Genomic DNA, 13757 nt, shown 5'->3' on the forward strand with positions numbered 1-13757 from the left:
AGCTTATCCTAAGGAGGAAGATATCTAGAAACAACTACTGGAAGAATTAACAGAAGACTTTGAAACTGTAGGCAATGGAGTTGGCACACACTCAATTTCTTCTATCTTATTTGTCAACAAAGAAGTGACAGCATAAATACTACTGACCACAGAGGTACCCATAAATATACCTTGGAGCCAATTAGGGGCTGGTCTCCTTCTTGTAGAGATGGCTCCAGTGCTGTGTTATTTTTAAACCCCACTCACTACCACTTTCCCTTGTCTTCCAGCTCAGGTATTCTGAGGCTGCTGGCACAGGGCTGGAGGTATAAATAGGTATAGTTACAATGACCAAACATACCCCTTTCCCCATATAAGCATTCTACTTTAATCCACAGAGGTCAGATATGTGATTAAATAGCTAACACCTAGCATTGAAAAACCTTAAAAGTAAGATTGTAGGAAGTCTTAAAATATCTAGTTTTTGAGGATATCGGGCAGCCAGGATAAAATAGCAGAAAAAGGATAGAATATTCTTTTTTTGCCCCATCATCAGCACATGTGGATGTAATGAGGCAATGCAAGTTTTAGGGTTCTAGACTGAGACACGGAATTGATATTTATGCAGTACCTAGTGTTTTCTGGATCTTTAAGCAATATTTTAAAAATTAAATCAGGTCGGAGTTCCCTGGTGGCTCAGTGCATTAAGGATTTGGTATTTTCAGTGCAGTGGCTTGAGTCACTGCTCTGGTATGCGACTGATCCCTAGCCTGTGAACTTTGCATGCCACCAGTGTAGCCAAAATCAATCAATCAAGCAATCAGGTCATTAAATCCTTTCTCTAGGAGATAAGCATTATCCATTTCACAGGTAAGAAAACGGAGGCTCTAAGTGGTTATAAAATTTGGCTCAAGTTGTAAATGGTAGAGCTGGTCAGGTCAGCCTGACTCTAAGCTCTTTCCACAATATCACAAGACGGAGAAATTGCACAGCAGTGGACAGCCTGGGCTTATCCTGTGAACTTGAAACTAAGACCCAGGCACCCAAGTCTCCATCCTTCATAAAAGAGGAGTCGAACCTTGCTATAGGGGAGCAAATCCTGTCAGCTGGCTCAAAGGCTCCCCCTGCTAATGGCTGCATTCTCCTCCTCAACTAGAGTGGGCCAGCTTTGAGCCATTATCAATTGCCCAAGCTCTTCTAGTCCTGGGGCCCTTAGTTTAGATAAACAGAAGTCAAAACGGCATGAGATTCTGATAGGGAAGAAAACATCGTGCATAGAGGATGCAGAACTGATTAGATTGTCAATGAAAGAAAGTGGCTGCCTTTAACTGCTATTTCTCAAAAAAGAGCTACTCTACTGGTAGCTGAGAAAGAACAGGGGGTTGGATCCATCCTCTGACTATGATCTGGTCAGACAAAACCTGACTTAAGAGACAATTCTCTGCTAGATTCATTTCTTTCTTCTCTTTGATTGGATGTAGGCAGGTCCTGGGTGTCAATGTCTTTTGGCCCCAAACTTAATATGCCAGCTTTCTGTGCTCTCCAGCTAAGGGGGGCACACAGAGGGTTTGGGGGACCAAAAACCAGGCTTTAATTTCTCTGCCTTAAGCCTATACTTCTCAACTGCTAAGGGTGAGGGCTCCGAAAGCGCAGGTTCTTTATACACATAACTGAATGGGCGATGGGGGATGTTTATGAGTGGAGTAACCCACCATGGAATAAGGGCTTCAAGGCCGAGGCCACTCAGATATGCCTATTGGTAAATGCTTCAGTTTTTTTACATCCTTGCCCTATAACAGGCTCTCTGGCCTTTTGCCCAGAAACCTCCCTCATCTCTGAATTCCTAGTTCACTGAAGCAAGGAATACTCTCAGGACAGGAATCCATTTTAAGAATATTTTATTTATCTTTTGAGATTACATATTCATTATTGCTGATCTAATACAATCACTTAGACATAAAGATTTCCAAGAGCCTCTCAGAAATGGTGGTCCTTGGAGGTTTTATTTCCTTTCAGTAAGATGACAATGAGAACTAGATGATTATTTATATATATATGTATTACGTATGTATATATAGTTTAGAACTTGTCCACATATAATTTGCTGGTGTTGCCTATTTTCTTTCGGTACTTTTCCTTTATTAAAAAGCTTAATGCGACAACGCATTTTGATTTCTCTTTTAAAACCATGACAAAGTTAATTTTGAGAAAACCACAGGAGCAGCAATTTCAGATCTGTTCAGAGAAAAGCCAAGCAGCAGAAAAGCTTTGCAGGAGTATGTGGCCATAGGGAGCCGTGCTCATTCAGGAGGGGAGGATGAGGAGGTAGGAGGGCTGAGGGAAGGTGGACCAGATACCTTTTTTTTTTTTCCTTAAACGAGAAAAAGAAAACTGAACATTTCATCAGAAGGCAAAAAAGACCATGAAAACTAACACAAATTCATTGCAAAGAAAATGGTAAGTATCCCCACAAGCCAGGGCCACATATAAAGAGATAATTAGTCTTCTTTCCCATGCTTCGAGATTCCTAGGATACATCTAAGGTGAGGGCTTGAGGGAAGAAGATACATTTGTTCTGATTACAAGGCAGAAAGAATACTGACCATATTCCAACACCAAGGCAGAACCTGAATACTCAGGAGGCCTAGACCTCCTTTTCCTTAAAGGTCATGACACAGGGTCCCAGAAAGGAAGGAAGAGTGGTCACCTGAAACTTAGAGGCAAATACCTCACCATGGGGAGCAACACTGGCAACCTAACCTCGAAGCCCAGTGGGGCTCCTTTTTCATTTGGAATGGGTCTCTTTGCAGTCACAAGGCAGACGGAGTATGCAATCAGGACCAGCACATAGTAACTCCACAGGCAGCCAGTCTTTGCTGAGAAACAGGTTATGATTTCTGGCTTAAGAATATAATAGGCTAGAGTCCAGATACTTGTCTAATGGAATATGCTCTGGATATAAGATGAGACACAGATCTCATCTGCCGAGTCTTCTGCTAAAGGGATCCAATTAATTAATAATAATAAATCAGAACTGGGTAGGCAAAAGGAAGAACTAGTGGAATTTTCAGCATTTATGGATCTTCATAAAAGAATATAGCCACATATGTGCTGAGATATATGGTCTCTGTGGAAGCAGCCTCTATGGCCTGAGCTCTCGTACTATTTAAATGAGGCAAATAGCTATTTACCTTAAGGTTCACCTCCCTTTCTCCAAAAGGAAAGTCACTTCCAGATCAGCTCTTAGGGCATATGTGAAGACCAGGGGAAGTTGGAGAAGGTAGAAAATAGGGAGCAGAATTAGGTTGTAATGACCCTGGGTGGTCTTGTGTTTCCTTGAGTGACCTTGGTCTTGAGACTTTGAGAGAAAAAAGGGAAAAACAAATAGACAAGAGCGAGAGTGTTAAATAAGTTTAGCAGGGGGCAGAATGGACTCATTGCATTCAAAATTCCTAGGGCCATTCCAGACTTTCTTAAAACCAGTCTGGTCCCAGTGGAACCCTTAAGACCAAATAGGGCAGTCTCCAAAAGGAACCCAACTCTTATGTGGGACACAAAATTTCAGGCTGCTTATATTGCAAATTTTTTATAATATTGGAATCACTCAAGAAACCACCTCTGCAGTACAGAATCCTAAGATGGACAAGGCCAGAACATAAAAAGACATCCTAGCAAAGAAGAAAGACCACAGACCAAATTGCAGAGACATTAGATCTCAGTTCCATCAGTGGCAATGGCCAAAGGGAAGAATGTCTGATGGGGTTCAAACTAGCTCTGATCATCTGGATTCAGTTTACAGTGTCATCTCTGCATAGCTTAGCCAGTTAAGCTGCAAACCCCTTCCCAGGAGACAGATATATTTCGCTTCCTTAGGGTGCTGAGCTGTGGGCCTGAAAGGCCTGCTGCATTTCCGAAGCCCTGGTCTCCCGCATCCCTTGGAAAGCAAGCCTTTTCCTGCTCAGTTTCAGAAGGCGTTTTAGGTAACAGGAGGAAGCTGCATTTCACAATAAGCCTCCCTTTTCTGAGACAGTGCTGATCTGGAGGGAGCTTCCTGGCAAACTATCTACTTAAATGACAAGGAAGTCAAAGTATGGGCCCCACGGGGCCAGCCCGGACTTCCTGAGCAGAGGCTAGTTGGGTTAGAAAGACAGCAAAACAAACATCTGACAAACATCAGAGCAGCTGAGGAAAGTAACAGAGGCACACTCCTCTTGGAACATGAAAGTGTAAAAATGGACATAAATCTTTAAGGAGAAGAAAGGAGTCCTGGGCAAGGAAGGAGACTCCCGGGAAGCACAGGCACAGCTGGGTCCTTGGCGCAGCTCGCCAAGGCCACAGCACTCCCTCCTGCCCAGCCGTTTCATAAAGAAGGCAGTGACAGTGATGGTCGAGGCCGGGAACCCAGGCCCTGTTAATTCAGCGGCTTCCAAGAGGCCTCACCTGGGGAAGGGCCAAAGCTGAGAAAGGCAGCTGCTAAAAACTGATTCCAGAAAACCCAAAGACCAAGGAGTCTGGAATCCCTGGGCTAACTCCTGAGCCTGGATAAGAGAACAATGACCAGTGCCGAGGATCCAGCCAATGGGGAATGAGGCGAAAGATGCACTGGGAACCCCATGTCTTCTCCTCCTCAGCCAGTCCTCTGCAGCTCTCCCAGCCCACGGGGCAGCAACCACACTCTGGGCCAAGGCGACAGGCACAGGAGTCTAGATTTTAATAAATAAATAACCTAACATATAGGGTGAGCACGGCGGGCAGCTGATTGGAGAAGCAGCTTGCTGGGTTCTTTCCCATATAGGAGTGGAGAAAAGACTGGGAGTTTTATTCCTTAAAATTTCTTCTGGCTTGAGTTACAGGAACTTAATACCTGAAGGGAAAAAGAAAGATGAGACTCTGATGTTATCAGCTTGTGGGGATGCTGGGACATGAAGAGCCTGTACACAAAGGGGAAATGAGCAGGCAGGGACTTCTCTGGAGTGTGTGGTGAGGGGAGACAAATATGGTGCTTTTTCACATCAGTGAAAAGGCCACTTTTCCTCCCCACAGGGGTGCACATCACTATCAGGAAGATGACGTGGCGAATTCAGGAAAGGGAGTACTATTTACTGTCTGGAGAAGGCCTCAAAGGGTCCTCTGGGTGTGGCAGTGAGGAGGAGTGGGTTTATTTTTTGAGCTCATATAAATATGGCGATGGATGCAAAGACCAAATTCAGTGCAGGAAGCTCTTCGCTACCCAGGCTTTGCTGTTTTTCTGGGGAGTCCAAGGTACCTGTAGTAATTGGGCTTGAAGGGCCCATTCTTGTTGAGTCCCAGATATTTGGCCTGCTCATCTGTCAGCTCGGTCAGGTGAGCATCAAAGGTGGGCAGGTGTAGGCTGGCCACGTACTCATCTGAAACAGATCACAACAGACCTGGTATAAGCATTCATGCTGCTTGTCTGGGGCTCTCTCTAGCCGTAAAAATTTTTTTTTCTTTGTAATTTTTTTAGGGCTGCGCCCTCAGCGTATGGAAGTTCTCAGGCTAGGGGTCGAATCGGCGCTGCAGCTGCCGGCCTACACCACAGTCACAGCAATGCTGGATCTGAGCCACGTCTGTGACCCACACCACAGCTCACAGCAACGCCACATCCTCAACCCACTGAGAGAGGCCAGGGATGGAACCCGCCACATCATGGTTCCTAGTTGGATTCATTTCTGTTGTGCCACAACGGGAACTCCCACCTTCTAATTCTTGAAGCTGAATGAAAAATGCTCAACTTTTGCTCACTGGACCTCAATTCTAAGGAAAGGTTGCTTTAACTTAAACCTACTGCTTTTCAAAGGAATGATATTTCCGTCTTGAACATTGCCTTCTCCCCAGAAAAGTGAGGGAAAATGAAAGAATAGGTTCTAGCATCTAAAAGAAAGGATGGGATAATGGGGGGACTAAAAAAATGGGAAGCTCACAACTTTTTAAAATTATTAGTATTGTTTTAAATTAAGGTATAGTTGATTCACAATGTTTCTTCAATTTCTGCTGCACAGCCAAGTGACCCAGTCACACACAGTTCCCTGTGCTGTACAGGAGGACCCCACTGCCCATCCATTCCAAGCGGAAGTTTGCTTCCACTAACTTTTTTTTTTTTTTTTAAGGGCCACACGATTGGTATATGGAGGTTCCCAGGCTAGGGGTCGAATCGGAGCTGTAGCTGCCAGCCTACACCACAGCCACACCAATGCAGGATCCAAGCTGAGTCTTCGACCTACACCACAGCACACGGCAATGCAGGATCCTTAACCCACTGAGCGAGGCCAGGGATTGAACTGGCATCCTCATGGATGCTAGTCGGGTTGTTAACTGCCGAGCCGTGATGGGAACTCTCCACCAGCTTTTGTTGAACGCTATACTTTGGGTCGTGCAGAAAAACTAACACCTGAGGAAATCAGAAAGGAGTGACTAAAGAAGGACCTCACACTGTTTGCTTTGCTTTCAGTAGTCTTAGATATCCCGGGTTTCTATTTACATTCTCATATTAGTTATTCAGAGTTTTATATAATTTCCTATGTATTTGTTAGGTCTCTGTAACATAGATTGTTCTACTTTTTTCATGTCCTTCCAAAATGTCTACTGAAGGGAGAATATTGCAACTTCTAACAGGTGCTGTGCATCTAATGCTAAAGCAAAATAAAACCAGATCAGATTTATTCCCTGATCTTTGACTCGGGAGTTTATAAACATACTGTATCAGTTCAGGTGCTTGAGGCAGTTTCTTTAAAAATTTAAGACAGTTTAATGTTTCCCTTGTACATAACAGCCACATAACTAACCTCTTATCAGAGGCTATTCAGAGTCCTTCCTTTGGCCTGAAACAATGGGGTCAGAGTTAGAAGCTACAGTAAGAAAGTCTTCTTGGTCTGGGAAAAGTTTGGTAGGGGGTCTTTAGCAGCCTAGAAGTGGAATAAGTCTGATGTCACAAGGTAGGAGATGATTCTCTGTCTTAGGAGAAAGTTGTTTTTTTTTTTTTTTTTTGGTCTTTTGCCTTTTTAGGGCCGCACGTGCAACATATGGAGGTTCCCAGGTTAGGGGTCGAATTGGAGCTACAGCTGCCGGCCTACACCACAGCCACAGCAACTTGGGATCTGAGCCACGTCTGTGACCTACCCCATAGCTCATGGCAGTGCCGGATCCTTAACCCACTGAGCGAGGCCAGGGATTGAACACATGTCCTCATGGCTACTAGTTGGATTCGTTTCCACTGGGCCACAACGGCCGAGATTCTTTTCTGGCATAATAGATACTTTGGGAAAATCCCTTAAAATTCACAGGCAGGTAAACTAAATCACAGCAAAGTGTCAGGACTTCGTTAAGGCAACCTATTTGGAAAATGTCATAAATCAACTGGGGATGCAATTTAGGAATCCTAGCTCCTACTTTCTAAGATGAAGATATCTTTTTTTACAGCCCTAAGGAATATACTGCCCCCAAACTTCGCTTAGCCTCTGACTGTGAACTCCTTGGTAAAGATGAGGATAGAAGAGCTTATGCTTACCCATTTTCTTGGGCAGCAGGTAGACATCCTGCTTATAGCGACCCTCAGGAGCATTGTAGAGCTCTATCAAGGCAAGAGCCTAGAAAAGCAGAGAGATGGATGCTGACATGCCATTCACAGCCATCTACTCCAAATCACGTGAAATGCTGATGGGGTCATGACCTCTCCAGCCTGCGGCTCCCCCCTCCGGAGGCCTTACCTGAGTAGTAGCGGTGATGGAGAGCACAAATGTAGGCACTGTGGAGCAGCTTAGGTTCAGCAGACGGCCCTAGAGAGCAAGGGTTAACACACAAATGCGCTGGTTAGAAGAACTCTCTAGCTTTGAAGAGTGAGGGAAGAATAGGACTGCCATTTTCCAAACACTTCCCAACTAACATCTGGACAAAAAAGCAGGTGTTACATCAATGGAAATGAATTGATTGACATTTAAGTGAAATGTTAAAAAATTCTGGAAAATCTGATGAACTGTAGTAATAAGATTAAAAGCATCTCTGAGATTATGTAAAAAGGAATAGAGATGGTCATATGATACTGAGGCTTATGCTAAGGAAGGGTATATGTCCCTTGAATTTTCTGCTTATTACAACAGAATATCTTCCTTCTGAGGCATATATAATTCCTTTGAAAAACTGTCTTAAACAATGATCTGGTCAAATCCAAGGGCAATCTCTCCAGGTTGTGATAGGACATATTTTTTAGTTTGGTTTTTTGGATGTGATGTTTTCTGTGCTTTTCCTTTTTTTTTTTTTTTTTTTGGTCTTTTTGGGGCCATGCCCGCAGCATATGGAGGGTCCCAGGCTGGGGATCCAATTGGAGCTGTTGCTACCATCCTACACCAGAACCATAGCAATGCCAGATTCGAGCCATATCTGAGACCTGTACCAGAGCTCAAGGCAATGCTGGATCTTTAACCCACTGAGCGAGGCCAGGGATTGAACCCCCAACCTCATGGTTCCTAGTCAGATTCGTTTCTGCTGTGCCATGATGGGAACTCCTGCTTCATCCTTAATTTGGTTCTCCTGAATTTGAGGGCAGCCATTATTTCTAGTGGGTAATTCATAGAGTTATAAGGACTAGAGACTTCTCCCAATGCCATTCTTCCCTACTTTATTTCCTAGGAAGCTTTACCAGCTTTTTTTGGTTGAGCCATAACAGCCAAAAACAACTGTGGTATTTGCTTTTGTCACCAAAACTACTAGATGGACCTCTTTGGGTGACTAGAAATAAGTTACCAGACAATGGGGCTGACATTAAAGCAATTAATGTGTATTTAACAACCTGCCCCTCCCCCTCTGTACACTCTCCTTTATAGATGCCCGGAAAGCATTTGAGAAGATGAGATAGGTGAAAAAAGATGAAAAGAACAGGAAGAATATGTAAGCATAAATTTAAAGGCCCCTAGAGGAAGACAATATATGTTTTAACACTTCCATACTCAGTTTCTTTAATTAAAAAGAAAAGACTGAAAATCAAAACTCAAGGAAAATATTACTATCCTCCTTGTAATCCTGGTATCTTTCCCTGAAGAAGAGGAAGTGTCAAGGTAAAACAGGGGGCCTTGTTACAGCTGTCAGAAATCTAGGATAGAGAAGAGAGGCTGCCAAGAAAGGAAAAGTGGCCAAACAGTGACATGGAAGACGAAGTGGAATGAAAGTCAAGAGTAAGGCTGAGCTAGAAGAAGCCAGGAGAGGAAAATATCAATCATACAACCAATGTGTAGCTGGGTATCTACTAAACATCTGGTTCAATTTAGGGGAACAGACACTCAGAAACAGGGACTCTATTAGCAAAGACATGACCTTCCCAGAGTTTGCTTAAGATTGTTTTAGTTACAGCCAGGAATATCTACTTTGTGCTTACTGATTAAACCAGCCCACAAATGACATTATCTTTTTATAAGCATCACTCAAAGTGCCAATGGTTCTATCCGTTAATTCCTTCCACAGTAATAGTCATCATCTGACTCAACCTGCAGAGTGACATAGAGAGACAGGATAATTGGTGAAAAGTGGGGAACCAAAATAGTTTCTTAATTGCTGAATGAAAAGACCTTTCACAATCAGATGTAAAATCCACTGGTAAAGTAGTTAAGCTTCTGCTTAAGAGGAGTTGAAAGTCTAAGAGAACATGAGGAGGAGGGGACCTAGCTTAGGCAGGCTCTCCTATCGGGGATGAGTCTCCCCACCAGCCTCGGGTCTTACCTCTGCCAGCAATACTATCCTCTTGCCATCGGGCCATATTACATGGTCAACTTGGGATCTCACTCGCTCCCAGGTCAGTTCTGGTGTCCGAAGACTCGCCTGGAACACATACGGCAAGCACGTCATCAGCCATGCCAAGCCCTGCTATCTGGATGGAAAGATGTTGAAGGGAGCCATTTCAAATAGCAAGTTGAAAGGAGCAACCAACATGCCAGATGGAGAATACCTGTCCCGGGTTGGTTAGGACTGGTCCATTTCAGGGAATTTAATCTTAGGCCCAGCCAGGGAGGGATCACTCAGGATGTCATTCCACCACATACACTGTACGCTCACTCTCTGCTGAGCACAGTAAAAGGTGCTAGGTGCTATGGGAAATACAAAAGAAACCAAAAACATGGTTTCTGCCTTCAAAAAGCTCATACCTTAGTTGGGGACACAAAACAATACATATGTGAGGGGATAAAAGCCTTCAATACTTACAAAGCAACATGCAAACAAGTGCAAACTAATACAGTGCAAACTGAATACATAAGTGCTGAAGAGATACAGAAAAAAGGAGGGTCAGAGCTGAGTGAGATTAGAGGAGGCTGAATGTCCTATACGTAGCATGCTGGGGTCCCAGGTTCTGCCCTCGTGTCCCAATGTCCCAGGTTCCACCTTCTCAATGATGGTGGTTCACCCTAAAGTTACAGAAGCTTTGTGTCCTAAGTGCAAATGTGACGTAGCCTTTAGAGAAATGCTTAAATGGTAAAGCTCCCAATGGCTCACCCTCCTTCCATTTCTGTATATTGTATATTCCGAGAACAAGAGAAGAAGTGTTAAGTTTATTAACAGCAGCAATCAAATAACAGTCACAAGGTTTAAACTTAAGACAACAACTTCCTTCTTCCAAGAGGCAATACCTAAAATAGAAAAGGACTCTGTACTCTAAGAGTACCCATTGGGTCAAATTGGTAAAATTGAGAAGCTCTGCCAAATAGTAGTTTTCAGACAAATAAAGAGAAAAACTTTAGTTATTCAATAACCATTTATTGAGTACATAGTATATTCTAGGCATTGTAGCAAAGATCACTATTTTAGAAAAGACCATGAACTCCTAGACTAGACTGTGAGCTATTTACTGACAGGAACTGTATCTTCTTTTCTTTACTAATCCAGTGGGAAAGAGAGACATATAAGAACATTTCGGTATATTCAGGACTTTATTAATGGTCTGGATAATTTCTTTATTAGGTAGATGGGAAACATAATCTCTCTTGAGATGTCAAGTTTCATAAATTAGTTCAACCTATCTAGAGGGCAATTTGGCAGTAGCTAACAAAACTTTACGTGTACCTAATCTTTGACTAAGAAAATTCACTTTTAGGGCTCTAGCTTATAGAAATACTTGTTCAAGTTCAGAAATAAAAGTGCCCAAGGATGTTTACCCCAGTGTTAGTTGTAATAGCAAAAAATGTAAATCAACAAGGGAATGGCTAAGTAAATCAGGATAATTTCATACAATGGAACATTATGCAATCCTTAAAAAAGAAATTAGGTCCATATCTGTTATCATGAATGCCATATATTAATGTTAAGTGAGAAAAATCAAATTGCAGAAATAATACACTATAAACCCAATTTCGTAAATTTTTTACTTCTTCTTTTTTTTTTTGGTCTTTTGTCTTATTAGGGCCCCACCCACGGCATATGGAGGTTCGCAGGCTAGGGGTCCATTCGGAGCTGTAGCTGTCAGCCTACGCCACAGCCATAGCAATGCCAGATCCGAGCTGCATCTGCGACCTACCCCACAGCTCACGGCAACACAGGATCCTTAACTCACTGAGCGAGGCCAGGGATTGAACCCACAACCTCATGGTTCCTAGTCGGAGTTGTTTCCGCTCTGCTATGATAAGAACTCCAATTTTTACTTCCTAAACACACTTATATTGCTTGCATTTTAAATTATGACTTTAAAATTAGAATTTTAAAAAGAAATTTTATAAATAAACACGCTATAAACAGAGTTAAAAAGAATTTAAGAAAATAGACCATTTTGGTAAGTTGAGGACATACAAAGTAAATCCCTCAATCCTTAGAAATATCACCAATACGATAACCACGTAGAGCCAAGAGATACTCCTTGGTGACACTGGGAATTTTTTTATTGAGATGATGAGACTTTAAAGTATTTCAAGTTCTTAGTGTTTCATACTCTTAATCTTCCATTGGACAAGCAATCTTGGTGACTGGGAGTAAAGAGCTGACACAATTAACGAGTCTCCTGTCTTAGGAAGTATTCCCTGGGAAAAAATATACGGTGGAATCGAAGAAAGAGCACTTTGGAGTTCCCATCATGGCTCAGCAGAAATGAACCTGACTAGAATCCATGAGGATGTGGGTTCGATCCCTGGCCTCGCTCAGTGGGTTAAGGATCCGGCATTGCCATGAGCTGTGGTGTAGGTCTCGGAAGCGGCTCAGATCTGGCGCTGCTGTGGCTCTGGCATAGACTGGCTGCTGCAGCTCCGATTGGACCCCTAGTCTGGGGTCCAATGTGCTGCAGGTGCAGCCCTTAAAATCATAAAAATAAAATTAAAAAAAAAAAAAGAAAGAGCACTTCTTATGACCATCATAAAATGATCAATCCTTGGGAGAGGTGGTTTACTAGAGCAATGGGATGGCTATGATGCAAACAAAAGATATGAGGGTTTAAAATGGGGTTTGAAGAAAAACTTGGTTATCTCTAGCATTGCCCAGGCAGCTCCAAAAACCTATTAAAGTCTATTTGGCAGTTACACTCCTTGAGGGCAGGGTTTCCTAGGGCTAGCACAGTTTTACAAGAATTTCTCTTAAAGACATCCAATTGTCTTTTCTGTGATTTACAATCACTAAGCAATCTACCAGGAAAAAAGTTCCCTATACCTACCCACTTCCCAGACTAGGTGTACATCCCACTCTAAAGCCAAGAACAACAGTCAGTGGTTATAGTCCTGCAACACATGGAGGCAGTAGCAAGTCTCAGGTTATAATTCTTTGGCTGGCAAAAACTTTTTCTTTTTTTCTTTTTTTTTTCTGCTTTTTAGGGCTGCACCCATGGCATATGGAGGCTCCCAGGCTAGGGGTCTAATCAAAGCCACAGCTGCTGGCCTACACCACAGCCATAGCAATGCCAGATACGAGCCGCGTCCGCGACCTACACCACAGCTCATGGCAATGCCGGATCCTTAACCCACTGAGCGAGGCCAGGGATCGAACATGTAACCTCATGGTTCCTAGTCAGATTCATTTCCATTTCACCAGGATGGGAACTCCTGGCAAAAACTGTTAAAGCACGTAATGATTTTAACTACTTGAACTATGAAGCTTACAACATATAGGCTGTCTGTGTGATACATAAAGATAAGTAGGTCTTTTTTCAAGAGAAAGGAAGTAGGTGAAAGAAAGACTTGGCCAAAAGGCAGCTAAGAGCACAGTCCTTATAGCAGGTTCCCAAAGTACTCACAGTATTATTTTTTCAGAAAAAAATACAGCCTTCTAAATGACCAACTCTTCTTCATCTTCTTTTTTCAGTCACCTCTGCAGCATGTGGAAATTTCTGGGCCAGGGATGGAACCTGAGCCACAGCAGTAACCAGAGCCACAGCAGTGACAATGCTGGATCCTTAACCCACTGAGCCACCAGGGAATGCCTCAATGACCATGAGCTATTCCCTCCTAAAAATGCAGTAGTCAGCATCTCAGGGAGAGGTCAACTATAAATTCCTACACAAAAAAAGACCCTCAAATTTTTGATTACTAAAAATCTAGGCAAAAACATACCCAAATCATTCTCATTCATGGTTTTGCTGAGCTAACTTAGCCACTCAAAACCTTCCAATGGCTCCACTTGTATCCAGAATACAATCTACAGAGTAAATTCTAAAGGCCTACAAAGCTCTACATAACTCGCTACCTCCTTGCTGCCTCTTATTCTCCTCCTCTTGCCCATTCTGTTCCTGCCAGTGACATCTTTTCTGTTTCTCAAATACATCAAGCACGTTTCTATCTCATGATCTTTACTCAGCATTCTCTCTG

At 43.0% G+C, this 13757-nt stretch overlaps 1 protein-coding gene across 5 annotated transcripts in view; it reads right to left on the reverse strand.

The window, feature by feature from the left end:
• Window positions 1-1860: 1860 nt before the first annotated feature.
• Window positions 1861-13757, reverse strand: part of AHCYL2 (adenosylhomocysteinase like 2) — a 173778-nt gene continuing 161881 nt past the window's right edge. For all 5 annotated transcript variants that reach the window (XM_047762911.1, XM_047762910.1, XM_047762914.1 and 2 more), the window contains exons 13-17: window positions 9706-9804; window positions 7704-7772; window positions 7505-7583; window positions 5246-5366; window positions 1861-4843 (exon numbers count right to left, since the gene is read on the reverse strand). In XM_047762911.1, the coding sequence (XP_047618867.1) occupies window positions 4837-4843; window positions 5246-5366; window positions 7505-7583; window positions 7704-7772; window positions 9706-9804 (375 nt within the window). In that variant the 3' untranslated portion in view covers window positions 1861-4836. The remainder of the gene's footprint in view (window positions 4844-5245; window positions 5367-7504; window positions 7584-7703; window positions 7773-9705; window positions 9805-13757) is intronic.

Source organism: Phacochoerus africanus, chromosome 16 (assembly GCF_016906955.1).
Source record: "Phacochoerus africanus isolate WHEZ1 chromosome 16, ROS_Pafr_v1, whole genome shotgun sequence".
NCBI classification, from domain to species: Eukaryota; Metazoa; Chordata; class Mammalia; order Artiodactyla; family Suidae; genus Phacochoerus; species Phacochoerus africanus.